Source organism: Xylocopa sonorina, chromosome 12 (assembly GCF_050948175.1).
Source record: "Xylocopa sonorina isolate GNS202 chromosome 12, iyXylSono1_principal, whole genome shotgun sequence".
Taxonomy (NCBI): domain Eukaryota; kingdom Metazoa; phylum Arthropoda; class Insecta; order Hymenoptera; family Apidae; genus Xylocopa; species Xylocopa sonorina.
The window spans coordinates 4,916,658-4,942,785 of record NC_135204.1 but is presented as its reverse complement, the minus strand read 5'-3'; the positions used below and the strand labels follow the sequence as shown (position 1 = coordinate 4,942,785).

Genomic DNA, 26,128 nt, shown 5'->3' with positions numbered 1-26,128 from the left:
TATAGTAGAAAACAATCCTTTTTCATGAATTTACGAATATATACATTGTAACATTTAAGACGAAAATTTTTAACTTCAAAACAAAATTCAATTTTATGTTATTAATTTTCCTCTTACATTGTTAAATAATTAATAAAGTATTGTATAAAGCACGCATAGTTTTTTTTAGAAAAAAGCAATTATATAGAACAAAAAAATTATATAAAAGTGCCAAAGAAAACAAGAGATACAATTATTAAAATAATGTATATATATGGAAATCATTATATATATATATATAAGTATTTTATGCATTATTTGACAACTTATTTATATTGTATTGAGTCTGTTAGCAACTCTACTAGAACGATTGTAATACTTTTTTCGATACATTGTAACTGTTATTAATGTGCAAATTTGATGCTTTAATATTTATAGAACTGAGAGATATACTTTATTGTAATCAGTTCTTTAAAAATAAACGATTATGTTCCCCGTATTATCGTTTCTTCTTAATAACTTTATATCAAATAACATATCAATTAATAATCATTTACACGTAATATTAAATTATATCTACAAATAATAACAGCTTTCAAATTAAAAAAAAAAAAGGAAGATAATATTATCCTGTATATTTAACAATCTATAGCGGTGCGAGAAGTTTATGGCAATTGAGGTAGCATTCAACTGTGATATCTCTATTCGCGTTGAATCTGGAGAAATTTTATTTCGAAGATTAAACGTTAAAATCAATTTCAATCATTTATTTTGAACCATCCCCGATTACCACCGTTCATCACTGAGTCAATCACAATGCTTGATTCGAATGTATATAAAAAAATTAAAAGTATAGAAGTACTAAACATGCGTGGATATAAGAATTAGCACCATTTAAAAGTCTACATTATCTCTCACACAATATAATGCAATTACATGTGATTACATGTAAGTATTTTGCGCGTACGTTTGAAACACAATATATAAAACAAAACGATGATCCTTTCTTACAAAACTTACAGAATAAATTAATATTTATAGGATACATTGACTAGTATGTACGTTATAAATCCACGTTGTTCAAGTTAGCTGCGGATCCGGTTGGCAAATCTGGTGGTACAAACTTACCAATAGGTTGTATTGCTTGCCTTTGTTCTGCCAGTTTACGCATCTCTTGCCTAAGTTTACTTAGGATAGCGTGATTTGGCTGATTAACCGCAGCTTTCCCTTGTAACAGCGTAATTTCTTGTTCTAGTTGCTTCTTCTCTTTGAATGATTTTACACTACGAGATCCGTACAGCCTTAGTAAAGAACCCCAAGACTGAATGTGAGGATGCATAAGTTGCAAAATGGCTTGTGCTGCTCGTTGCTTACCATCTTTCTTATTACGACACACCTAAAATTATTTGAATTTAATCTTTCTTCTAATATTCTCAGATTGCATACTTTCATAATTAAACTTGATGGCTACTTAAGTAATTTTTTTAATTATACATTTTTGTAATACCATATAATTTTACTTACGACAGTAGCTTCGTGTTTTCCAACGCGCATTGTGAATTCATTGCGCTGATGCTTTAATGTATTCACAGAGTAATTAATGTGCATATCACCAAGGCCATAATTTCGTTGAAGGCAAGTGATTAAAATAGCATGGGGTGACGGCTCGGTTGTTTTCGCGCAAAACTCTGCGACTCGTGGATCAGTAATTGATATTTCATCAAAGAATGATAAATCTGCATCAGAATTCGCTCTAGATGCCTTAATCATTCGACTGTTATTACCAGAAGCTGTATCGCCACCATTGTCGCCAGAAATTTTATCTCTCATTTGAGGTATTAAAATCTCGAGAGTTTTGCGAGCAGCATTAGCTTTTGCTTGTTTCTTGCTACTACCAAAACCACTTCCATACTCCATGTCATTTATACAAACGACAGCAGAGTATGGCGTCGCTGCGTTCTCTGGAATTAATTATTCAATTTTCTCAATCTTTCCTTTAAATATTTCTTAGTTTCTAATATGTACTTCACAACATGAGAATAGTATGAAACTGTACGCATAATTCCCTCTTAATACACTAAATAAAAGCACTAAACCTACAGTTTAAAAAAATTAATTATTATTCCAACTTACCTAATTCTTTAAACTTATAAGTTGGTTGCTTTTTAAGTGCGTGTTGCACATATTCATGAAGTATACAGACATAACTTTTACCCGAAGGATTCATTATCCAGTGTTTTGGTGGTCTTTGCCCGCTGCTATCATCTCCGGTATTGCTACCACTACTTCCTGCTAAACCAGAACTACTTACTGGAAATGTAATTAATTTCGTTCCATCGGGTAAAGTAGGTCGCTCCAGTTGCTTGCGATGTTTTTTATTTTTCGTAAATTTTCTTCTTGCTGACCATGATCTAAATATAGTAATTAAATATGTTTCACGAAATATACAAACTATTCTTGTTGTACAATAGACTCCCTCTTATCTGATTGCACTTTAATCGACCACGAATTCATTGAAAGATTCGACAGTACCGGATGTGGGAATCTAAACCCATAGTTAGCAGTTAAGGAGGACTCTACTGCATATGACGAAAACATTAGTATTTGTTGAATATTATTTAGTATATACTTACTGGAATCTCATTACTTTAATAGCTTTAAAACGAAACAACGATTGACAATAATTTCTTAATTGTTCACTATCTAATGAATGAGCCGCTCGATTTTCTTGAATCGTTTCGATTTTTGCACTGGGAAGACTACAAACTTCTGCATTTGGATCACGCTCCTTTTGCTTCTTTCTTTCTTCCTCTTCTTCGTGAAGAGCTCTTTTATATTGAAGGCAAGGTATTGCACTAACAGGCACTTCATGTTTCCTCACGCTACCAGGCCCAAGGAAATATGGTTTCGCTAGGGTACAAACTCTGCTCTGTTTATGTAAATACAAAGGCATCCCACTATTATGTGTCACCTGTACCCAACCTTCCGGAAGCACATCGAAATGATTATGCCCAATTTCTGCAAAGCAATTTACATTATTATTAATAAATGTTTATATTATATCTTATTTTTTAAGTAATGTAATAAAGAACGAAAAATCAGAACTGATTAAAATGCGTAATTTACTGCACAAAAATGTTATATTAAGATTGAGGTGCTTACCATCCAAGACAAGCTTTTCTTTCTCTTCATATGGTACACTATCCTTCTTGTCTTTTCTTTTGCCTTTAAATTCTTCTGGTAAACCTAACAGTAGCACATAATACTTAACTAATAAAAATAATCTGCGACTGTAAGATTTACATGAGAAGTACAAAAATGAATAACGAGTGATCTTAATTCTCTTTTTTCACTACTCTTAAGCTTGATATATGCAAATTTTATAATCTAACATGCTTTAATGCAATCATAATTTCCTTCTTTACATAGATCACTTTAATCCTTGCTCACTCATTACTTAACTTATGTACAGATCAAGAGAGTTTGAAATTAATAGTTATAGACTTTTAAATATACATATTTTAATTACCAAATTTGACAATTTGGATTCTGAGTATTCACAATGTTAATAATACAATGTACAAAGTACTTTGAATGTACAAGAGTACATTTTTACACTGGACCATAAACATGTAAGCTTTAAATATATTTTCTAAATTTTGTTCAAGTTAATACAAATTATATTACTTTATGAATATTTCTTATACTTTACCTTGTAAACAGCATACAAAAAAAAGAAATGTATTACAATGATCAATTATCGCTTCATAATATTAAAATTTACCTTCTTCAAGCATGGCTTCAATTTCTTCATCAGGTACATCAGAATCCATACTTTCATTGGTATCAGAATCCATATCGGAACAGTTCTGATCAGGATGACGTTCTAAATCATCCAAAACGTCAAACTGTCTCAAATCATCAGTAGCAGCAATACTGTCTGTATTACATTCCATAATACTGTTTTCAGTGGTAGAACCATTATATATATTTGTATCATCGATAGATGCAGTCTCTTCCTCCATTGCATCACTGTAATGACTTTTATCAGACATTCTACTTTGATTATCAGCATTTATCTCCGATATGCTCTGTTGATTATTTAAAATTGTTTCGCTCATATTTTCATATCGAGAAGTCGCACTTGATTCGGGGATTTCTTCAGGAACTTCTTTATCCGTGTCCATTATATGTACAACAAAGATCTGTTAAAATACTGTAAGGTCTAATCAACCAATAACGTATACAATTATAGTTACAACGCATGCTTTGCCTAAGTAAATGTTCGCATTCGACCGAGTAGTTAACTTGATATACAGTAACGAGTGAGTAATTTTTCTTTTTAATGTCATACGACAAAAGTTTTTTTTTCAATTGTTCGAATGTAAACGCAAACTCTGTATACATAATAACCCATGGATTAAATAATATACAGCGCGTCGCATGGCCACACCACTTTCACCAATGGGCCAAAGTCCAATCAATTTGAAACCACTTTAAAGGTGGCAACGAAAATTGGACATTTGCATTAGTGTTAGCAGTTTGGGGCCTATTATATATATACATATATATCCATAAGTACATATTCATATAAATAATACATTGCATTGTCAGAATATTGCAGAACGTAGTTGACACACACGTTGGTCGACTCCGAAACTAGACAGGAACAACATTGAAAAATTGAACCTGTTACTAGTCCGAACTGATTGACGGCAACTTGATGATAAAAAAAAAAAGAATTAAGTATATTAAAGTAACGTGTGAAAGTTACCTCGCAATTAAATTAACTTAAGCTACAATGTCCATGAAAGTATCATAGTTATGTAAAAGTTTTAAAGCTAATAACATTTAATATGTTATTCTATAAGTTTTTAACTGTCTAAGTCGTATTCTTATTATGAGCTAAAAAATTTTGAGTGCATGTTAAATGATTTTATTCAAAATATAAATTTGTTTAAAATTGTCTGAAAAAATGAGATAGTCACATGAATAATTATTGCGTTTTTTCCTCAATGTCATTTATAAATATGATAATAAGAACTGTGGAAAATTTAGTTTTTATATAAAAAATAGCAGCAAATACATGTGACTTTTACATTTAAATATATAGTTGTAAATCGATATCATAATACATTATCATTAATTTCGTACAACTCCATAATAATACCTTTATTTATATTTTGTAAATTATAAACACACTAATTCACTGAGAGACGATTAAGTTAGTAATGCTTGGTTAGGTACGATTTGTCTTAAATACTTTTTGTTAACTGAAAATTTTTTTAAATTTCTAATCAGAGACAAGACTCTTGTATCGGTTTTATTTAGAACAGATAATTATAACCACTTGATTATTTAAAATAAAATTATTCATTTTATTGAGAATTTCAATTCTGTTCACGCAATAACACAATAGAATGGCAACTTTCATAATGGCTGGTAAATATATAAAGAAATATCAAACGCCATCTTCTGTTGCATTAGGGAACCTATACAATCTTGTCCAATTTCTGCAGCATATTCAGTGTTGATCATATTTTCGACATAAAAGTTTTATAAATTTTATAAATCCTTTATTTACATCTAGAAAAGTTAATCAAATATTTTTCTCCACCTTTTCAAATCAAAAATGTTCTATAAAGTTCATGTGAACACTTATCTCAATAGCATCACTCTGCCTCCAAAAATATTTATTACACCCTTAATAATTACCCAGACAACACAGCAAATCACATAACACCTCAAATAGGTATCCCCAGGATTACACGTATCAAAATGCATCAGAACAGCACACAGTGCTATTCCACTGCTGATATCGCCTGCCAATGCCGTTCATTCATCAATTTTCTATATTTCAATAGTTTTATTGTAATTTATTGTATATTTTAGTACTTTTATTGTAATTTATTGTATATTTACCGCTTCAGAAGTAAAAGAGAAAAAGATGCTGTAAGACCCTACTCTAGAATCCTGGCGCCATCTCTGTGAAAAATGCTCAAACTGCTCGCACATAATTAACAACAGCAAATTGCTGAAAAACTACTAGCGCCATCACTTAGAGAAACGCTGAAACTGGTCAGGCATTAGTTTCAGTACTTTCCACAAAGCATTTTTCACAGAGATGGCGCCAGAGGTTTTAGAGTAGGATCACCATCATCTATCTCACTCTTTCTTATAGCATCTTTCTTTCTCTCTTACCTCTAAAGCGGGAAATATACAATAAATTACAATGAAAATATTGTATACATGCCGACAACACAACTTTGTCATAGTAAGAGCACTGTGACAAGGTTTAAAAGTTCTTTTCCTATTAAAATTGCACAATATGTAGTAAATAATAATGTCACGCGACGCAAGTAACATCACAGTGCTTTTAAAGTGGCAAAGTTGTGTTGTCGGGGTAATTCCATTATTCTATATAATTAAAAAAAAATGATGGAAGAGAGGGAGTGTATATTTTATTGTTTTTATTTTATTTCACATTCATGAATACACTTAAAATCATTTTAAAATTAACTCAGGTATAGTTATATGATTTCTTCGCATAGGTATTATTCCCCTTTTTCACGTTATAACATATTGCTTATATAAAACCCTCTAAATATATCTAAAGAAAAATCACAATTATTGTATACATTGTTATCGTTCACATGCGATAGATTTATAAAGAAAAATGTGGTTCATTTTAAGTAATACATATACTTCACCTTTAGAGCACATTTGTGATTGTGCAAGAATTCCATTTAAAGCACTGTGTGCAGAAATATTTACAGTGTTCTATTTACATAATAGTTCAATATTCTGAGAAATATGTACCTTGTTTACTTTTTAAATTTCATTAACAATTATATCTTAATTATATTATTAGTATCATAGGTTGTAGAACAATCCAAAAAATAAAAATCATTTCCATACGAGTTATATATAATTTCAATACTTGATACTTTAATAAAATATGTTCGCACGATAGGAATATCAATTTCCAACCGATTTTTTGCATTAATTTTTGATCGTATGTTCAAAAAAAGTCGAATTCATTAAAAAAAAATATCTTTGTCAGTCTAAAAAATTGTTTTCTTAGTCGGTTTTCTTATACATTTACATTTTCACTGTTTAAAGTAACAAATAAATTTAATAACAAATTAATATAATTACTGTTCTATCTGTAAATGGACTACAGTTTTATATATAATTTTTATAACCAGTACAAGAGAATTATGTACATAAAGATCCTGTATATATATATTATTATTTATACTGGCTTTTACCGAAACCGAAAGTCAATTTCTTGCACATTGGTTTTTTTTTATATTAGATCTTTATCCAGATCGATTTATAAAATCGGCTTTTTTTGAATCCCTAATGTGCAACATAAAATTTGCTGAAACAGTTGCAAGTAAACCTTTATTACATTTTATCCACAATAAATAAAAACAATTTAGTAGTTCAACTTGGTACTATAAAACATACAATTTCTAATAATTATAAGAAATATAATAGTAATATGTAATATGTATGCATATGTATTCATAAACTATGAAAAAATGAAAAACTAGTATTTTTTAAACGTCACTCAGAATACTACTATAGAATATTATAATGGATAATTACAAAACTATCATTTTTAATAATTATTTAACATCATGAGGTAGCTATACGGAAATAAATATGTAATATCAATATCTCTTTACCTTTATTTGATTTTTATTTTATGCAACTTAAGTTTAAACCCAAGTAATTCTGAAAGCACACCTGACAAAGCAGATAATAATACCACTTTTGTAATTGTATATAAATAAGGGTTAGCTGATAAACCGGATATTTTGAATGGGCATTCAAGTTCCTGTTAAATACATATAAATTATTCGGGCCAATTATTTTGCTTTACAAATAAAATGATGGGAATATAATCCGTTGTATTACCTTTATCAAATCTGCTGCTAATTTCAGTACATTATTTGCTACCATAAGCTCTTCTTTTTTATGTGGTTTTTGCTCTATTTGTAAATATAAATTAATCTAAAAATTAAAAAAAATGGAAAAATTTCAACATGTAAATATACATTTGAAATGTAAAATTTATTTTACTGAAATTACCTGTTCAGTTATCAGAACAGAAAGGTTTCTATATTTTTTATTAATTTTTGTACCCAATGTCATAAAACGTAATATAAATATTCCAAGAGAAAAACTCCAAAACAATGCTTCAACATTATATCGGGAATGCAAACTTTCAAGATCCTGCAACATCATAAATATTGATATATATATATAAAATGCTTAAAAATCATTGTAATATTTTCTATATACTCTTTTATTTCTTTACCTTAATTAACTCCAAGCTAACAAATGATAACAATAATAAGGTAACAATGAATACTGCTGACACAATTACATCTACGGAACGTTGCGGTCCTCTTCTCTATAACCGTGAAAGTTTTGTTATTCAAATAATTAAATAATAAAAGTAAAAGCATGCATATTTCAGTTTACCTTTAAATAAGACCTAACACTTAACCACAATTTTATGTTGCGTACTTTATTTAAGCGAAAGTGCGGTAAATCAGATTTCCTTGCACGTCTTGATGATGTTAAATGTGAAAATAATTTTGCGTACAAAAGTCTTTGCTTATAAGTACGTTCTGCGACTGCTAATAGAAAAAATAATAAACAGGACAATATAAGTCTCTCAAATGCTGATATAAGAACTACTATGCGTTCCCTGGAATCAAAATTATCTTAATTAAATCTCCTCAACATTTTATATAGCGGTTTGTATTTTTTTTATTTACCATAAAGTTGTTCCAAATGCCAAATCTATAACTTTACATAAAATATCGCTATATGTTTCCAAATTGACGTAAGTTAAGTCATTTGGTATTAAGGAACTGGTTGCATTGTTACTATTGTCCACGCCAACATGGTCACTTAAACGTTTAATAGATGGTATTAAAGATAGTACCACGCTAAGCATTAGGCCTCCATAAAAGTAATTCATACTCTCAGGCATGGATTCTACTCTAGCGATTATAGCCGAACTGATGTCCAGCACCGTTAGTTCAGCCTTTTTTATATCACGTCGTGTCCATATAGTACATGATACTACAATGCGTTAAAACCCTTAATTATTATTTTTTAAACAAATTTTAGGCTATACATCACATTGTACTTATTATACATATTTTACATAATTAATATATGATTTAATATACATTACCACGATCGTACGAAGCACAATTAGAGCTAAGCATTATAGAAGGTGGTAACTCAAATTCCCAAGAAAAGGGATGTTCCACAAACTCTCCATAATTTTTATTAGTTTCACTATGTAAATCAGATTCTTCAAGTTCTGAACTATAAAAATATTTTTCGTACTTTAGAAAGCGCGTGCATGTATACTTCAATAAATATTTATTATAAAACAGAGAGTTATAGTAATAATCATTGGCATTAGAAATGAAGCTTTGTTCCTTTTTAGAGAATAATAAATACTAGACTTTCATCGTTTTTTCCTCTGATCTTACAGTTTCTAATGGCAAAATATTATTCTCAAGACACTATTTAAGTTTTCACCTGTAGCTACATTCATCACTGTTTGTTGTTACTCCCATCCATTCTGTGGCAGATGTTGTAGCTTCTGTTAAATGATTTGTAACTGTCTCTTCACATTCTCCTTCTTCTTCACTTTCACATTGTTGTCTGCTTTCTCTTGATTGCATTCCCATGAGACAGTGTTCTTTATCCTTCAAATAATAACTCAACATTTGAATACATTCATATTTCTTCAGAAATGGAATAATTATTCAATATGATGAGAAGAATTACAGGAAAATTAAGAAATAAATGCGTTAATGTGAGGGCTAAATTACATACACTAAAAAAGAAACAAAAATACATACCACTTTATTAGAAGTTTCTGGTTCACTATTCGAAGAATTGTCTTCTGCCTTCAACAATTCAGGTGCTGCGTGGAAAGTGGAAGACAATCATTTTAGCTAATAGGCCATTTTACCTTTCCAACAAAGATTAAAGCGTGTTAGCAGTTCAAAACAAGTAATAAATTTCCAAGTACTTGTAAAATAAATATGCTCTTAAATAGTAACAAAAGTCAAAAAGAGTCAGAAAATTATAAGAAATTCTAGTGAATATAAAAATATATTATTCTAAATTAATATACAGAATACCCTGTACTATCTTGGAAATTCTATACTTATCCATTTTCAGTACACCTCTGCCGTATTTCTCTTATAGCACGGAACATTCTATATATTATTTTACATCATGTATTATATACTAAATTTAGTGTATAAAGTGTTTCAATAAAATTTGTTGCAAATCAAACCTGAAAACTTTGGTTGCAAACTTTGTTGACTAGTAGAATCTTCCAACCAAAGAACACGTTCTTCATTGTCTTTAAGTAATCCATCTCTTTTCTGTTGAAGTTTATCCACCGTTACTCGTGTAGCACTTTTATCATTATCACTGGATACATTTCCATTCAAGCTTTCAAATCCATCATCATCTTGATGTACATTTTTTATATTTTGATCTGGAACATTGTCTGTAACAGGAAAAAGTATAGTTTTGCATTTAAACAAAAACATGTAACAAACAATAATACAGAAAATTTTAGTACAGTATATAATGTATTAACTTGATTGAGTATGACTAGCTGAAGCTTCACTCATGGGAAGAGGATTGTTCACAGCCACATTTGTTGGCTCACTATCACAGGGTACTTTAGCAGTCACAAATTCCTGTAAAAGTAAAGTATAGTATATTTTTGTATGATTGCAAAGCTAGTTTTTTAAGTAGGCAACCCCCGCTCCCAAACAATGAAGTATTCTCTTATAACATGGCAAACGGTGTAAGAACTCAGTTTCAGCGTTGAGATTAACACAGGTCTAAATAATTTTAATAATAATTAATTCCTACTAACAAAGTTTTTATATTATAAAATAAATAGTAATTTGTTATGGTGTAAGTAATTTCTTATAACACAGTTTTCATATAACAAAATATAAATCAGCTATGTAGAAGGGTTGCCTTTTAAATAATAAATCATAATTACCTGTGACCGACTAACAGTTAAGGAATTTTCAATTATAACTTTTTTAGCAAATCTTACAGATGTTAGTACTTCATCACTTACTGTACTAGCTTTCTCTGATGCTGTATCTTGAGATGATTTAGAATCGTCATGCAATCCTATAAAATATATATGTTATGTACAAATAAATATTATGTCCAAATATATATTAAATATAAACTAAAACAAATGATCATTATAAGCTCTTCAGTTTATTCATAATAGCTATGGCATGATATTAATATATATACATTGTTTTAAAATAGGATTATTGTTAAACCATCTATAATTATACCAAATGATACTAAAGTACTTACGTAAATTTTGTCTCGTTCTAGATTTACCTAACCGACATCTAGTGTGTCGTAAACGTCTGATCGTTTTTTGCTTATTTTGCCCATCAGGTACTGTTGGCCCTGAATGAGTTGACACAATGTGTGAATGAACAATGCATAATATCAACATCATAATGGCAGGTACTAGTACTTCTGACATTGCCACAATCTGTAAATATATATTTTATCATATGTATTTACATGTACACCCGTGTATATGTGCATTATATACATATATTTGTAATACTAATAAATAATTCATACATCACTTTCATTGTCCTTGACCATATGACAAAAATATACACACATATTCATCAATTGCAAACTATAGAGTAATAAAAATAAAGTAAAAATTTTTAAACTAGTCTGTTGTATCCACCATTTTCTATATAAGGGAAGAAATAATAGACGTTGAAGCGCCAAGCAAGCTACTGTTGACAACCCATGCTTTGGCTTGGCTTTTGGGAAAGAAGAACCTGCATGCATTAATATTATATAAGATTAAATAATTATAAAATAGAATGTTAAACAATTATAAGAGTAAATATTGTGAAACCAAATAATTTTATATGAATAAATTATAACAGAATATCCTTAACATACTAATTACCTCGAACAAGATCTACATCAATGAGTTCTGTTTTTAATTTTGCAGTTCTCATTGGAACATGTGTAAAACCTCCAAGAATATGTTGTTCCACAGTTTTTTCCCATTGTTGCTTGTCATAAGTACCAATCTTCTTCTGATACCTAAAATATTAAGATCGTGCACATATTAAGTTCACGTATAGCGTTGATTTTTATTTAAGCGTGATCCTCGAAGTGTAAGCTTTCTTACCAATAAACGAGCTCGTTCAGTTTCATTTTTGTCGATCGCTATCGCAGTCGTACAGAATGACTATTAATTTTTAATTTTAACCAATAATCGACAATGTTCGTACAAACGGAAGATGATTTTCCGTATACTTTTGTTAATAGATTTAAAGTAAATATTGCTCCCATAATATATAATAAACGTTATGTACAAGTAACGTTTTCAGTCAAGATATTCCACCGTGCGGGGAACATAAAATGGGAATGTCACGACGCATTCAATAATTTTACGCCATTGCCTGGAATTAAAGTGTTCAAAAGACACCTATAAGACATACGAGGCTCATCAATAATAACGTTAATCAATTATAGAATGATTATCATCGATTCTAATTTATAAATCTTTAAAGGAACACGAACGAATTATCACTGATGCAATACTTATTATATTAAATTTGTTCGTTGTGTATAAAACTGTCACATAATCATATATATTTCTTCTCAAACAATATTATAAAACATATTGAAATAACCAATCTTGTAACAATTAACTGGAAATAATTGTTTTCATTGGTTGTCGAATTTAATCATTTCTTTACTCTCTATGAAATAAGTTTGTGCGAAGGCAATGAATTATATCTGACTTCATATTTCATAGTACATTCCTAAAATTCCAACGAGAGAATTAAGTATTTTTATTTCACAATTGTTAGCTTAGTATCTCTATTTTATATTGTTACAATTTTTCCCTAGTCTACCCTAAAATAAAGTTTAGTCAAAGTGGTACGAAGATTAAATTTAATAGAAATATTTTATTTTGAATATACTTTTTTTTAGATAGTATATGGACAAACCTTTTAAAAGTTAGTCACACGTATTTCTGAACATTTTTCAAAGAACATAAATGAACATATGTAGGTATGGTCCATAGGTATACGTACAATAAATGAGAACGGGTTACCATGTATTGTACCATACGGACATTGATTTTAAAAAAATGTTTGACATTGTTGTAATACGGCATTTAAAAAAGAATCATTTTACTTTTACATACATTTATTCAGTAATTAGTAAAATTTCAGTTAATTAAAAATTACGAGCATATATTTACGAGATCTTCAACAAAATGTTCCTTTTCCATGTGTGGTTATATTTTGGCCTTTTATCGTGGGTAAGCGGATTGCGTGAGTACGAGAAAAAAGATTTAATTGCTCTGAGAGAGGAAGTGCGATCTATGTTTGATCATGCTTATTCGAGTTATTTAACATATGCTTACCCCTATGACGAGTTACGGTCGTTAAGTTGCGACGGATTCGATACATGGGGTAGTTTCTCACTAACACTTATTGACGCTTTGGACACGCTTGCTGTAATGGGCAATTTTTCTGAATTCCGACGTGTGGCAGAAATTATAAGTGCCAGAGTAAACTTCGAGGCTAACATTAATGTATCTGTATTTGAGACCAACATAAGAGTAGTTGGAGGATTACTTAGCGCTCATCTGTTGTCGCGTAAAGCAGGTATGGATTTGGAGCCAGGATGGCCTTGCAATGGTCCACTGTTGCGCCTTGCGGAAGATATGGCTAAACGTTTGATAGCAGCCTTCGACACTCCGACTGGAATGCCATATGGTACTGTTAATTTGAAATATGGAGTACCTGATGGTGAAACGAGTATCACATGTACTGCTGGCATAGGTACATTTTTATTAGAATTTGGAACATTGTCCAGATTAACTGGGGATCCATTATATGAGGAAGTAGCTATGAATGCTATTAAAGCATTACACTATTACAAATCAAACATTGGATTAGTGGGTAACCATGTAGATGTGCTAACAGGTCATTGGACAGCTCAGGATTCTGGAATTGGCGCAGGTGTTGATTCCTATTTTGAGTATCTAGCAAAAGGCACTTTGTTATTCCAAGATCCACTACTAGCAACAATTTTCCATGAACATAAGGCTGCCATTGAGAAGTATATTCGCAGAGAAGATTGGCATTTGTGGGTCTCTATGACCAAAGGTCAAGTAACTTTGCCAGTATTTCAATCTTTGGATGCTTATTGGCCTGGTGTATTAAGCCTGTTTGGTGAAGTTGGTGATGCTATGAAATCATTGCACAATTATCACCGTGTTTGGAAACAATTTGGATTCACACCAGAATTTTATAACATTCCACAAGCCGAAGCAGGTACTAACAGAGAAGGATATCCATTAAGGCCAGAGCTCATCGAGTCAGTTATGTACTTATACAGAGCAACAGGAGATCCCTATTTGATTCAAGTAGGAGTAGACATATTAAAAAGTTTACAACACAGTGCTAAAACTACATGTGGTTATGCAACTATCAATGATGTTAGAGACCACCGCAAGGCTGATAGAATGGAATCATTCTTTTTGGCAGAAACAACTAAATATCTTTATCTTCTCTTTGACCCTGATAATTTTATTCATAATTCTGGACAGAAAGGAGAAATTATTGAAACTCAATGGGGTCAATGTATTGTAGATGCAGGTGGATATATTTTTAATACAGAGGCACATCCTATAGATCCTGGAGCACTATACTGCTGTCATAGAAGTCAGAATTTATTTTCAGATCAGAAGGCAAAATTATGGAAATTTATTCCTGTTAATCATCAAAAAGAAAAGGAGACTATGGAGCACAATGTGCAACAACAAAAAAGTATTGAAAATGAACAGGGTGATAAGGAACCAATTGAAATTGTAAAATTGTCTGAAATGAGACAAATTTTTATAAATAACATAGAGCAGAGTATCAATAAAAACTCAGTCAATCCTATACCACCTACAAATGATAAAACAGATGAAACTATAAAAATAGATGAAGAAGGGAATAAACTAAACTCTAGTCCAGATACAGAGCCCTTGAAAGTGCAAGTTGTTGCACCACCTTCAGAAATTTATAAAGCGGATGACAGTGAAAATATTGACACATATGAAACCTACACTACTTCAGAGGGACATTATTCTACCCCTACTACAAGAAATAACACAGAATCGTTTGTTAAACAAATTAGTACAAAATCAAGGTTTGAACCACAAATATTATTTGAGAACATTAGGAAAAGAAATTTATACCCTACAAATGATTCTGCAAGATTAAATTATCAACTATTATCTTGTCAATCTCAATCATTCCTGCAACGTATATCAATTATAGGAGAATTTTTTTAATGTTATTTAATATAATGTTACAAATGAAAAGTGCATATTCATTATCCGTGCGCATATACAGGTTTTAAACCAAATTTATGACACAGGCTAAGTTAAGACTTGTTATTAATTTATAATTGCTGATAATGTGGCCAATGTAGTCACTATATTTTAATATTTTATTTAAAATTATTAAAATATATTTATTTAAAATTAAAATATAAAACATTATTCTAAGAAGTAAAATAAACTTGTCATTTTTTACAATTAAAATTATAAATACTGTTACAATAAAAGCATTTGAAAGAAATATAAATTGTAATATAAAATGAAATATTTGCTCCTACTATTCTGTTAGTAAATGAAGTATTATTTATTTTGTTATGTTAGCATGAAGCAAGACTGCGCGTTGCATTGTAAAATAAACTGAATCCTCCCACTTCTGTGTTATTCATGTAAAATAAACTGAATCCTCCCACTTCTGTGTCATTCAGGTAATAACCTTAACAAAAAAAAGAAGTATGTAATACAGTTTAGTAATTTTGAAAAGAATTTAGTGCTCATAAATTGGCATTACTGTAATTCGCATTACATCTTACCATATCTACTAAAATATAATTTTTATCGTAGTTTCTAATGTATGAGTAACGTCATAAACGTACTAGATCCTAACGTAACTTATGCAATTAACCAATGAGAAATAGTATCACTAAATAGAACCAAACCCTATTGGACAATCACTGGCTTGAAACTGTTGGCACCCATTATAGTCATGTCAAAATCATTGAGATTCAATACAAATCGTCTTGCCAACAGTAAAAATATTAAAAAGCATTATTTTTTTACATGTTACATGCACTGTATAAATATTAACAAAAGTAGTATTACACTCTAATTTGAAATCATAAATAAAAATAATTTAACCTAAAATGAACCAATTTAAGTTAAGATATATATGAGGGTCATTTTTCAATTAATATTGCTATTAGTATTAAAATCAACAAAATTTAACATTCGAATGCATGCATGTATAAGACGCCTATTTATCTTTTCTTTGTAGAAATATTCATTTTGTTAATAAAATATTATTGAAAAACATTGATCAGTTATCTACAGAAGGCACCGATTAATTCAACTCCGGCAGCTTATTAACGGTAAGTTTAAATTAAGCATCCATAGAAATCCCCTACATCTTTTTCTGGGAACTCCCTTCCTTTAGGGAAGTCGTAATTTGCGCATGCTTCGATCAAAGTACAGTGCATCGGCTCTTCTCAGGATATATAAATGCAGCACTCGATCTACTTTGATCATATTGTGTCAAAGCACGAAAACGTATTCGCAGAGAACAATTTGCCACTCTTCAGAATAGCCGACGTAAGTAAAGTAAATTTTTCTTTTCATTGATTTGCATTTTATTTGAAACATCTTTAAGAGCGTGGAACAAATTATTTAATTTGATTAAAACAACATCTGACCTCTGCAAAAATGTGTATATAGCTTCAATAAACTGTAAATTGTTCTTCACTTTTTATCATATAATATACCATTGAATATGTTCTTATTTTTGCAAATTTTTGAGTTGTATCTTGTCGACAAGATTAAAATATTCAAGTTTAATTAATTATCATATGTGAAAGTGAATTTTTATTTTAAGATTCGAAACAAGGAATCATTCATAAAAGTAAATCTACGTAGACATTGAAATAGATTTTTTATTCGTACTTATATCTATACAGGGTGGGACAGTAACTATTAGCACCTCAGATATCTTCGATACTATAGTTTTGAAAATTTTTTCTGACGAATTAAAGAAATATATATGGTTCTTTTAGTAACTATAAATGTAGGGAAAGAACTACCAAAACGTCTGTCAGTACTCATGTCTGTGGACATCTGAACCCTGACGGATTTAATTTGTATGGAAAAACGGGTGTTTCTTTTTCATTTTCTTGGTATTTCTAATTAGTTTTCTTCTTGATTATTAAAAAGTTTCTTTCCATAAACCTAATAAATAGGATAAAAAATAAATAAATAAGATAAAAGCATAAATCTATACAAGATTTGGACAATAAATTACGTATGCACATTCTAATATATATGATTATAATTTTTTACTTGTTATTCAGATGGATAAAGCAGGTAAAGACAACAGAAGTAACCAAATGAACCCAAACCACGGAAGAAGTGGACCGGGTCACCAAGCGGGCTATCATGGTGCAGGAACGAAGGCAGATTTGGATAATCATGGCAACCAGCTTAACCCAAATAACCCATTGTACAAAAAGTAAACACGTATTTCCAGCACGAACAATAGAAGACAAGCAATGTATATTAACATTATAATAAACATGCATTGATAGAATACTTCTTATTCAATATTTTCGAGATATCATATTTCCTGTAATTCCTTCACATTTTTACGCAACTTGAAGTCGTAATTAAAGTGCATATATATTACAATATATATATTTAGGTATTATAATTGTAGATAGATTTAATTCACAATTTTTCTTTACGAATATCTTTATAATTAATAGGTTCATATATAGTTAGATTATTACATTTTATCGAAAAGAAATGAACATAGAATTTTCAATATATGTATAGTTGCAAAGTGATATTTAACGTGCTAATTTCATTGCGGCTGGTTGTTTTATCCAAAATCCCCACGTAGCGTATTGTTCTCCATCTTCTTCTTTGCTCGGGCCTCGAAATACTTTTATTTTTACACGAGGCACATCGTCTGGAGATGATAAAATTTGGATATGTTAAAAAATGTATTAAGTGTATATGGCTTAACTTTGAACGAAACACGTTTAATAAAAAATATTAAATCGTTTAAGTTCAACGCGGTAGATAGTTACTCTGGAAACGAATAATTTATGGACTATAATAGTTGAACTTATATACAAAAAATGTAAAAAAATAAGATTTTTAAATTATTTTGTATGTTTAACCCAATGTACAGTATTTTTATACTATTTGTATTACAACATTACGTGAACAATACTGTCTTTGATCTTACCAACATTTGCAGCATTATCGTGTACGGATGTTTTCCCCGTATCATTTTCCGCGTTCAAAAGAATTATTAAATTGTAAAAGTAAAATAGATAGGCGATTATCTAAAAAAAATATTATAATTGATATTTAAAAAATAGTATTATCAATGTTAACAATTTGCAAACTTACCAATAGATTCATCGCAATAGTCGTAAATATAATGACATTTCTGAATAGAACGAACCGCTTATGTAGCGACAAAGAATATTCAGAGCATAACGGAGTCACATCTTGATGAATTTCAGATACTTTTTTTGCATAGAGAAAGTGCAGTTTTTGAGAGGTGACAGTAAGAATATAAAACGTTGCGATAAACGGAGATTTCACGTCGTAACACTGTCAATGAAATTGATTATCATTTTCGTTGTGATCTAAAATTGACATGAGAGCATTTTTTTCAATTTATACGTTTTAATAAAATTAACTCATGGTAAACAAGACGTGGATGATATACGTTGAGTCACAGCTGGATATACGATAACAGTATTGTAAAATATTTGTAATAAATGCAGTATATAATCTATTCTACTGCAAATAGTTGAAATTTTTATATTAAGTCATTAATAAAGTAGTTTTACGAGTAATCCAGGTTTATGAGATACAATAGACAAAACTGTATGTTTCATCTAGAAACTCACAGTTAAACGATCTTCCTCTGCAGAGAAGAGAAAATTAAAATCAAAGAATTCCTTCCTTTTTATAAGGGCTATTAGAAAATTGTAAGAGTTGGACGTGAAAGCAAATAGCAGGTGTGTAAAATTTTGATAATGTATTTTCATTTGTCACATTTTATATATATATATATTATATATATGTATATATATAAATTACATATTGTACACGTGTAGGTATAGAATTTATATATATACGCATAGAAGCCCATTTTACATTGTTTTGTAATATCTATACGATTTATACTTAACTACAACATTAATGAGGTTGTTCTCGACATGTCACGAAAGCTTCGCGCTTTTACGCGAAACTACTTTATAGACAGTTATGAAGTAATGTATAATATACAGATATAAATATCGAGATATTAAATAATAAATAATCATATAATAATTTACAAATTATTACGCACGACTATTATCTGATGTTGTTAGACAATGATAACTGAAAATGAAATGAAATAATAACATTTGACATGTCTAATTATCATACACCTTCTACTTACTTTTTACCAATCAATTTTACACCAATATTTTACATTATCCAAAACTGGAGGAACGAATGAAGATTTCTGTTGCCCCGTACTAAACGTACGTTACTCGATTGTTTGCTTTAAAGATCTTAAAAATGGGCCACTCGAAAGTCGAACTGATCAACTCCGATTTCTGTACAATTGTACGGTTAGTACTTAATATTACAAAAAGAAGATGATTAACTTTTATGGAGCAGATCAATTCCACTTCAGACTGGCTCAAATTTTGATCAGTAATCTTTTAAAGACCACTCATTAATCATTTCATATCTTTTCTACTATAAATTGCATACCGTCAGACTACGCCCCTCTTTTCCCTCTTTCTTTTTTTTCTTTCTCTTCCTCATTAAATTAAATTCAAAGAATTCTGATGCTTGTTCGTAGTTTCGAACAATATTGCGATGAACACAGGGAAAAAAAGAAAGAGAAAACAATATGTTCTATTATATCTCGCGATTTAACGGAAGACAATGATACATATGTATAAGCACCTTATATTTATGGAACTTATCACTTGCCATTTCCGCAGGATGTTCGCAGAGTGTTACAATCACAATAAAAATGACAATTATTCAAACCATTTCCCAATTTCATCGTTCCTATTAAAAACATCGTTCTGTAATTGTAATCGCATATTCACGCGCATTAAATTCTGTCTAATTTTCTCTAATGTTCCATTTGGTCGGCGATTATAATCAAATCTCTGTTGTAAAATAAAAGATTCGTATTGTATATTCTGGCGACTTTTAGTATCTTTTATTTCTCGAGATAACAAGGCAACATATCGTGTTCAATTTACCGCTTTACCTAGGTTTGATTGTGTCAAAATAGAGAACGATTTCCCAAGAAAGGATAAAACTATACAGTTCAAATGATATGCGAATGATTTTACTTATACGTTAAATTTGATCGTAGCCTTAACAATTAACGCTTAACTTCTATAACTCTCAATATAACGTTTAATATCATTGACAAAGATTTCTTCCGATCAATAGACCGTGTTACGTTAATTATTATTATTATTATTATTATCATCGTGGAAGACATCATGGGAAGACTTGTTTTATAAATATTATCGTATCTCATTTAAATAACGCATTTTTGCGACTGTGAGATGTTCTTTAAGTTTACTTTTCTTATCTTTGACCTATAGCTAAAAGAATGGTAACCTACGATGAGAAAGCTGACATTAATCGATTCAGAATGAATGGAACTCTTGAAATTCTCTTAACTAATACTAATATCGCCTTAATGATATTTTAAATTTAATTTCATAATAATGATATTTAATATAATTTCCACATCACATTTTTGTTTATAGTCGCACACGATAGTTTCACCAATTACAACGATTTTGTCTCACACACGTACGTACATTGTTGCTTCAGAAGAATCGGGACACAAGTACAAAAATTGAAATTAGTTAAATGTTTCATTTGTAATCGATAGAATTTAAAAGTAATCAACCTGTGCTAAAAATCACCTAGCCTCTATCATCGTAAAAACATTATATCGTTTTTGAATTAAATTAACAGTAAAATCTACAATTGACACAAAAGTATTTGTGCATACTTATCTTTTGCAATAGAGAAGAAAAAGAAAGTGGATAAGTTAACTATGATTACTGATAAATAACAGTGATTAATCTTCTTTGAAACATCCATGTACATGATTTTGATTACTGTCGGTTTTTCATATTTACCTTCGCTCTTACAATCTTGCAGTTTCTTTCAAATAAGTCCTCCTACGTTTCACTTGAATTAATTAAAATAAAAAAAATTCCCTGATACTTAACACTGGTAAATAATTAGCAAAACAAAATGTACTTACGACGTGCAAATACATTTTCTTACCCAGTGCGAACCGAAAAACAATCAACCAATTTATACAGTGAAAGTTAATGCGTATATGTGACACTTAAATAAAAATGATAAAAAATCTGAGAACATCTCACAGCTTCTGTGATACTAATGCTTCAGCTACATTCATATTGCTTAAACTAACGTGTGATCTATGTAACCTGTGAGAGGCCTTGGAAGACGTTGGATTATATAACTAATTGTACTCATCCGTACATAACTGGTTACATATTTGCAATCGCTTGCACAACGAGGAGACGTTAGAGCAAGCTAACTTGTTAGTATATAACGTGTTGGCAGCTAAGAATCCTGAAGTAACCGTGATAAGAAACAATCGCTGTCCCTCCTGTTGCTGGTTGCACCTCCTAAATACATCTAATTGTAAATTCCAACAACACCGAACGCCTCCTCGGCGCGGCGTGTACTCAACGTATTGATAGAAATTACAAGATCCCCAATATGCGATTATAAAATCCCGAAATCTGCATAACAGTAGTTAACTTATACGTACAATATTTCACCGTGTGTTGCTCGCTTATACAATTATTCTGGAAGACATCGATCACTTACAACTAACAAGATATTGTCACGTTTAATGCGCTCTAAACAGTCTAGATGTTGCCTAGAAAGCCCCTGAATATCAACGATCTCTCGGTTACGGGGAAATTGAAGACGTAGGACATAATGTCGAAGCCGAAATGCACGCGAGTAAATCCTCTTTTTTTCTTTTTTTTTTTATCTTTTTCTTTCATCTACGATTTTCACGCCTTAAATAGATCATTTGCTAGATATGTGTGAGTTCTGGTTGAATATAAATATACAATCTCAAAACGTCTCGAACCTTTTTTATAGCTTTCGATCAAACGAATCTGTGTATCACGCCTTTTCGAACGAGCGAGGGGATACACATAGTTTTCTGTGAAACCATCCTAAGCGACGACACGCGACCGTAATTAATACCGTTTTTTGTACGATTACCGTTGAAAATGTCCGAAACCAGCAAAAGAAATGTAGACGCTACCATCGCGTTGTTCGGTTACGCTTGTGTTCTCAAGGGAATGCAATAAGAGAAGGATATCGCCAGTGTAGCCGCTACAAGCAATACGAGTTCTGTACAGTGGTACATACGATACATGCGTATCGTATTGCGATAAATATATATACTGCGATAAAGTTATGCAGTAGTGAATCAACCTGAGTGAGTCACCGATCTAACGTGAACATAAGAAATTACATAATCGGCGTAAGCTGCAACTCGATGGTTCCCTTGAGCAGTGATGTAAATATCTACACGCGACAATATTGCTGTTCCTCTGGAAGACAAACGAAGATTGAGGGTGCCGAACGAACAAGCCTCTGACTATTCAAAACGGCAAACCAATCTCAAAGGCGTTGATCAAGGCAGAGCCCGAATCGTAAACACCGATCACACCGAACAACACTCCGAGGAAAATCACGAAGCAGTCGTATGCCACCGCGCTCCATTCCATGGAGTTCCTTTTCAATTTCAGATGAAAATAACACGGCCATATGAACGACAGCATTGTACCAGTGAAGGAGCCGATGAAGCCCATTAGGATACTGAAATGAGGAATGAAAATCGCCATAAGAATGGTAAAAACGATCACGCCAACCCGCCAGGCGAGGCCCCAGACTTTCAGCTCGCGATCTACGGTCCATATCGTTGGGAAGATGGTTTTAGGCCTACCCCTGAAGAACGCTCTCTCGAGAAGCTCGCAGGCTGCGTAATAGGGCAAGGGATAGGAGAGCACAGCCTTTATAACCAGGCAAAAGTTCACCAAGCCCTTGAAACCTGCCGAATGTAAATTATTCGTGATCACCTGCTGCGTGTCGTTCTGAAACGTCAGGAAGCAGATCCAGCCGAACAGGGACTTGAACGCGGCAGCTGCTATGTGGCTCCAATTCAACATCCAGTCGAACTTCGACCGATCGATCAGATTGCCCTCCAACGTGGGTAAAAATATCTGCGAGGTGTAGCTGAATACGATCACGCCAAGGGAGATAGGGAAGTTCTCTAGGTCGATCGTCCACTTCACCTTCGACCAACCCCAGTCGCCGATTTCCAGAATGCAGTACCCGACGATGATAGCGTTTATGAATAAATGGGACATCGTGCACCAAAAGCTAAGCACCGAGACGTGCTGCAGAGACTTGAGAAAACCGAGAGGCAATAAAAATATCCCGACCAGCATCATCCAGCTCCTAGTGTCGATCGCGCCTTCGGGGAACGTACCTATCATGAGGTCGCCGCAGACCACCACGTACAGGATGCACGTCATGAGTAATTCGATGATCTGGGCAATATTCACCGCTCTAACGCCCCATGTCGGCCCAAAGCATTCTTTCGCGATGGCCACGTACGAGTCCCGTACGCGTACACGTTGGCCAGTGGTGGTGTCCAGTTCGTACAAACATTCAACGAGTATCTTGCCGGTATAGCAACAGATATGCGCTATACCAATCATAGCAGCGATAGCCCAGTAACCGCCTCGCAATACGGCGAATGGCAACGAGACGATAAACATACCCTGAAAGTAAAATAAATGAATCGTTTGTTTCTACATACACACCACCGTGTGTTTCGGAAACAAAAGTTCGTTGTCAAATAATAACCACCTGTATTGCATTTGTAACGTTCCACGCGGCTTGCCATTCATTTATTTTCACTCCTGAACCACCAAATTCGCCACCACCCTCGTCGTATTCACTAAATTCACCGCTAGTAACGCTGCCTGTTCTAATTTTGTCCCTGGAATTAAATTATACATAGTAAGAAAAGTATAACGTTTGTAACGATATTAAAAGTATGCTCTATGTTATTATTATCTAATCATGTTCCATTCATAGACTGAAGGTTAACAATGCGATAGAATTAATTATATTTGTGTTTAATCTATTCCAGCGTGATTTCTCTACCCGTTTCTTTGATAGCTGAAGGAGTCCTCGGCAATGGCTACGTTGTTCTGGTCCCGATATGCTTGATCTCCGTTCATAGTCATCATTTCTGTATTATCATGACCTTCTTCGAATGATTTGAACTGTCCTTGCCCACTTTGCCCTGGAGCTTGTTGCCGACCTGGGCCATTGCCACGAATAAGTTCCATACAGGGGCTGTTTTCCGGCCATTTGGCTTTCAATGTTTCCCAGGCAACGTTGATTGTTGCTCCTAAGGATGGTATGTAGAATCCACGAAAATTGGCCATTGATTAATTCGTTGCTTCTGCAAGTAGATAAATTGCTTTTGAAATACCTGTTAAAGTTTACATAATCACGATCGTGTATCCTTTTCAAATGGCTGTTATAGAATTATTTACATTTCTCTTTTTTTTCTTAAATTATCATATGAAAAGGATACAAATTTATATTAAATAATATTAAATTTATATTAATTAATATTAAATAATAACTTTTTTATCGTTTAATTAATTTATGGCATTCATCTCTCAGCAATTTTCCTAGCGATTCTACTTTTTTCAGAACATTTACACTGTTCCTTGAACAGTTTTTCAATCAACCTATATTCAATAATAATAGCAATTATAGCAAAAGACCTGACCTAGTCTGTACAGGTCATTTTAATCGCTCAAGTGAAAAGAACGGTTAGATATATGTACATAGATATAACACGACACAATTGCATTCCATTTAATGTTTAGCAAAAGTTAGTTCTTCACACACGTGCAATTCAATCCCAAGATTAACAAAACAAATCTTCTAACAAATTTTCCACAAAATTTTATATCGATTCAATCCTTTCCGAAGCTTTTCATAAACAGCAAGCGTCAGACGTGCCCTTTACGGACACTCATCTCTAACTTCTTATGCGTTTAAGTCCCAAGTGGAGACGAAATTTCTTGTTTCACTTACCAAGTACGACGAACAGAATTCACCCCGGAAATTTAGCGGTCTTCGAACGATTCCAACAGCAAGGATAACTTCCTCCAGCGCGAGACCCGTTTCGTGATTTTTCTTTTGGTTTTTCGGTTTCTTTGCCCAGGCCGTGCGGAAGGCTTAAACTAAAAAGGATCCGAAGCAACGGGTCCGGAGAATGAAAATAGTTTTAAAATAAAGGGTCGAAACCGTCTAACTACGTGGACTACGACACCACATGGTCGTCTACGGTCTACCGCGATCGTCCAGTCCCTAATCGCGAGCCCTTAATCGCGACATAGACTACGGGGTTGGCGTGTCAGGGGTTGGATCAGAAGAATATGGCCAGCATCCCTCGAACGCGCAAGCCTCGATCGATGTGGTCCATGAGGCATCTCTCGACACTTCAGTACTGTAGTTAAAACTCGGGTCTCCCTACATAAGACGAATTAAAGGGACAAGATTAGTAACTAAATTAACACTACTAACAGTAACTAATATTGCTGATATATACTAAAATCTGAATCGATTTTATGCTTGTTAGGTAGCTAAGCATCTCTCGTGTTAAAAGGTCGGTGGTATTTAAGAAGATCGACTTGAAAGTTATTCTAGGGGATGCATTTGATAAGACGAGACTGACCTAGAAACTCGCAAGAAAATATTTGTTCATTTGAAATTTTCGAAACGAAATGCGAATTTTGTGAAAGGATTTTT

At 32.0% G+C, this 26,128-nt stretch overlaps 4 protein-coding genes across 8 annotated transcripts; 1 reads left to right on the top strand and 3 right to left on the bottom strand.

Annotated features, from left to right (window-relative positions):
- Positions 1–85: 85 nt before the first annotated feature.
- On the bottom strand, positions 86–5,424 carry Pasha (microprocessor complex subunit partner of drosha). 3 transcript variants are annotated; one of them, XM_076905953.1, is made up of 7 exons: positions 5,290–5,424; positions 3,764–4,184; positions 3,142–3,225; positions 2,613–2,997; positions 2,113–2,390; positions 1,504–1,940; positions 86–1,375 (listed from the first exon to the last, which is right to left on the bottom strand). In XM_076905953.1, exons 2-7 carry the CDS (start codon positions 4,164–4,166, stop codon positions 1,043–1,045), a joined length of 1,920 nt encoding a protein of 639 aa, XP_076762068.1. In that variant the 5' UTR covers positions 4,167–4,184; positions 5,290–5,424; the 3' UTR covers positions 86–1,042. The 3 variants fall into 3 exon arrangements, with proteins under 3 accessions (XP_076762068.1, XP_076762067.1, XP_076762066.1); XM_076905952.1 differs by lacking the exon at positions 5,290–5,424 and adding an exon at positions 4,581–4,786; XM_076905951.1 differs by lacking the exon at positions 5,290–5,424 and having other exon boundaries at positions 3,764–4,312.
- Positions 5,425–6,734: 1,310 nt separating this feature from the next.
- Positions 6,735–12,374, bottom strand: Phtf (putative homeodomain transcription factor). Of its 3 annotated transcripts, none has more exons than XM_076906013.1 (17): positions 12,245–12,374; positions 12,017–12,156; positions 11,671–11,882; positions 11,389–11,575; positions 11,054–11,190; positions 10,637–10,739; positions 10,325–10,543; positions 9,882–9,946; positions 9,556–9,725; positions 9,200–9,336; positions 8,775–9,084; positions 8,476–8,704; positions 8,309–8,404; positions 8,080–8,223; positions 7,906–8,001; positions 7,674–7,825; positions 6,735–6,759 (listed from the first exon to the last, which is right to left on the bottom strand). In XM_076906013.1, exons 1-16 carry the CDS (start codon positions 12,268–12,270, stop codon positions 7,676–7,678), a joined length of 2,421 nt encoding a protein of 806 aa, XP_076762128.1. In that variant the 5' UTR covers positions 12,271–12,374; the 3' UTR covers positions 6,735–6,759; positions 7,674–7,675. The 3 variants fall into 3 exon arrangements, with proteins under 3 accessions (XP_076762128.1, XP_076762127.1, XP_076762129.1); XM_076906012.1 differs by lacking the exon at positions 6,735–6,759 and adding an exon at positions 7,246–7,363; XM_076906014.1 differs by lacking the exon at positions 6,735–6,759 and having other exon boundaries at positions 7,669–7,825.
- Positions 12,375–13,153: 779 nt separating this feature from the next.
- On the top strand, positions 13,154–15,457 carry Edem1 (ER degradation-enhancing alpha-mannosidase-like protein 2). Its single transcript, XM_076906016.1, has one exon. It carries the CDS (start codon positions 13,346–13,348, stop codon positions 15,416–15,418), a length of 2,073 nt encoding a protein of 690 aa, XP_076762131.1. The 5' UTR covers positions 13,154–13,345; the 3' UTR covers positions 15,419–15,457.
- A 7,250-nt stretch (positions 15,458–22,707) lies between these two features.
- Positions 22,708–25,797, bottom strand: Vgat (vesicular GABA transporter). The gene is made up of 4 exons (XM_076905954.1): positions 25,412–25,797; positions 24,461–24,764; positions 24,161–24,293; positions 22,708–24,072 (listed from the first exon to the last, which is right to left on the bottom strand). The coding sequence occupies exons 2-4, from the start codon at positions 24,745–24,747 to the stop codon at positions 22,888–22,890; spliced, it is 1,605 nt and encodes a 534-aa protein (XP_076762069.1). The 5' UTR covers positions 24,748–24,764; positions 25,412–25,797; the 3' UTR covers positions 22,708–22,887.
- Positions 25,798–26,128: the final 331 nt, after the last annotated feature.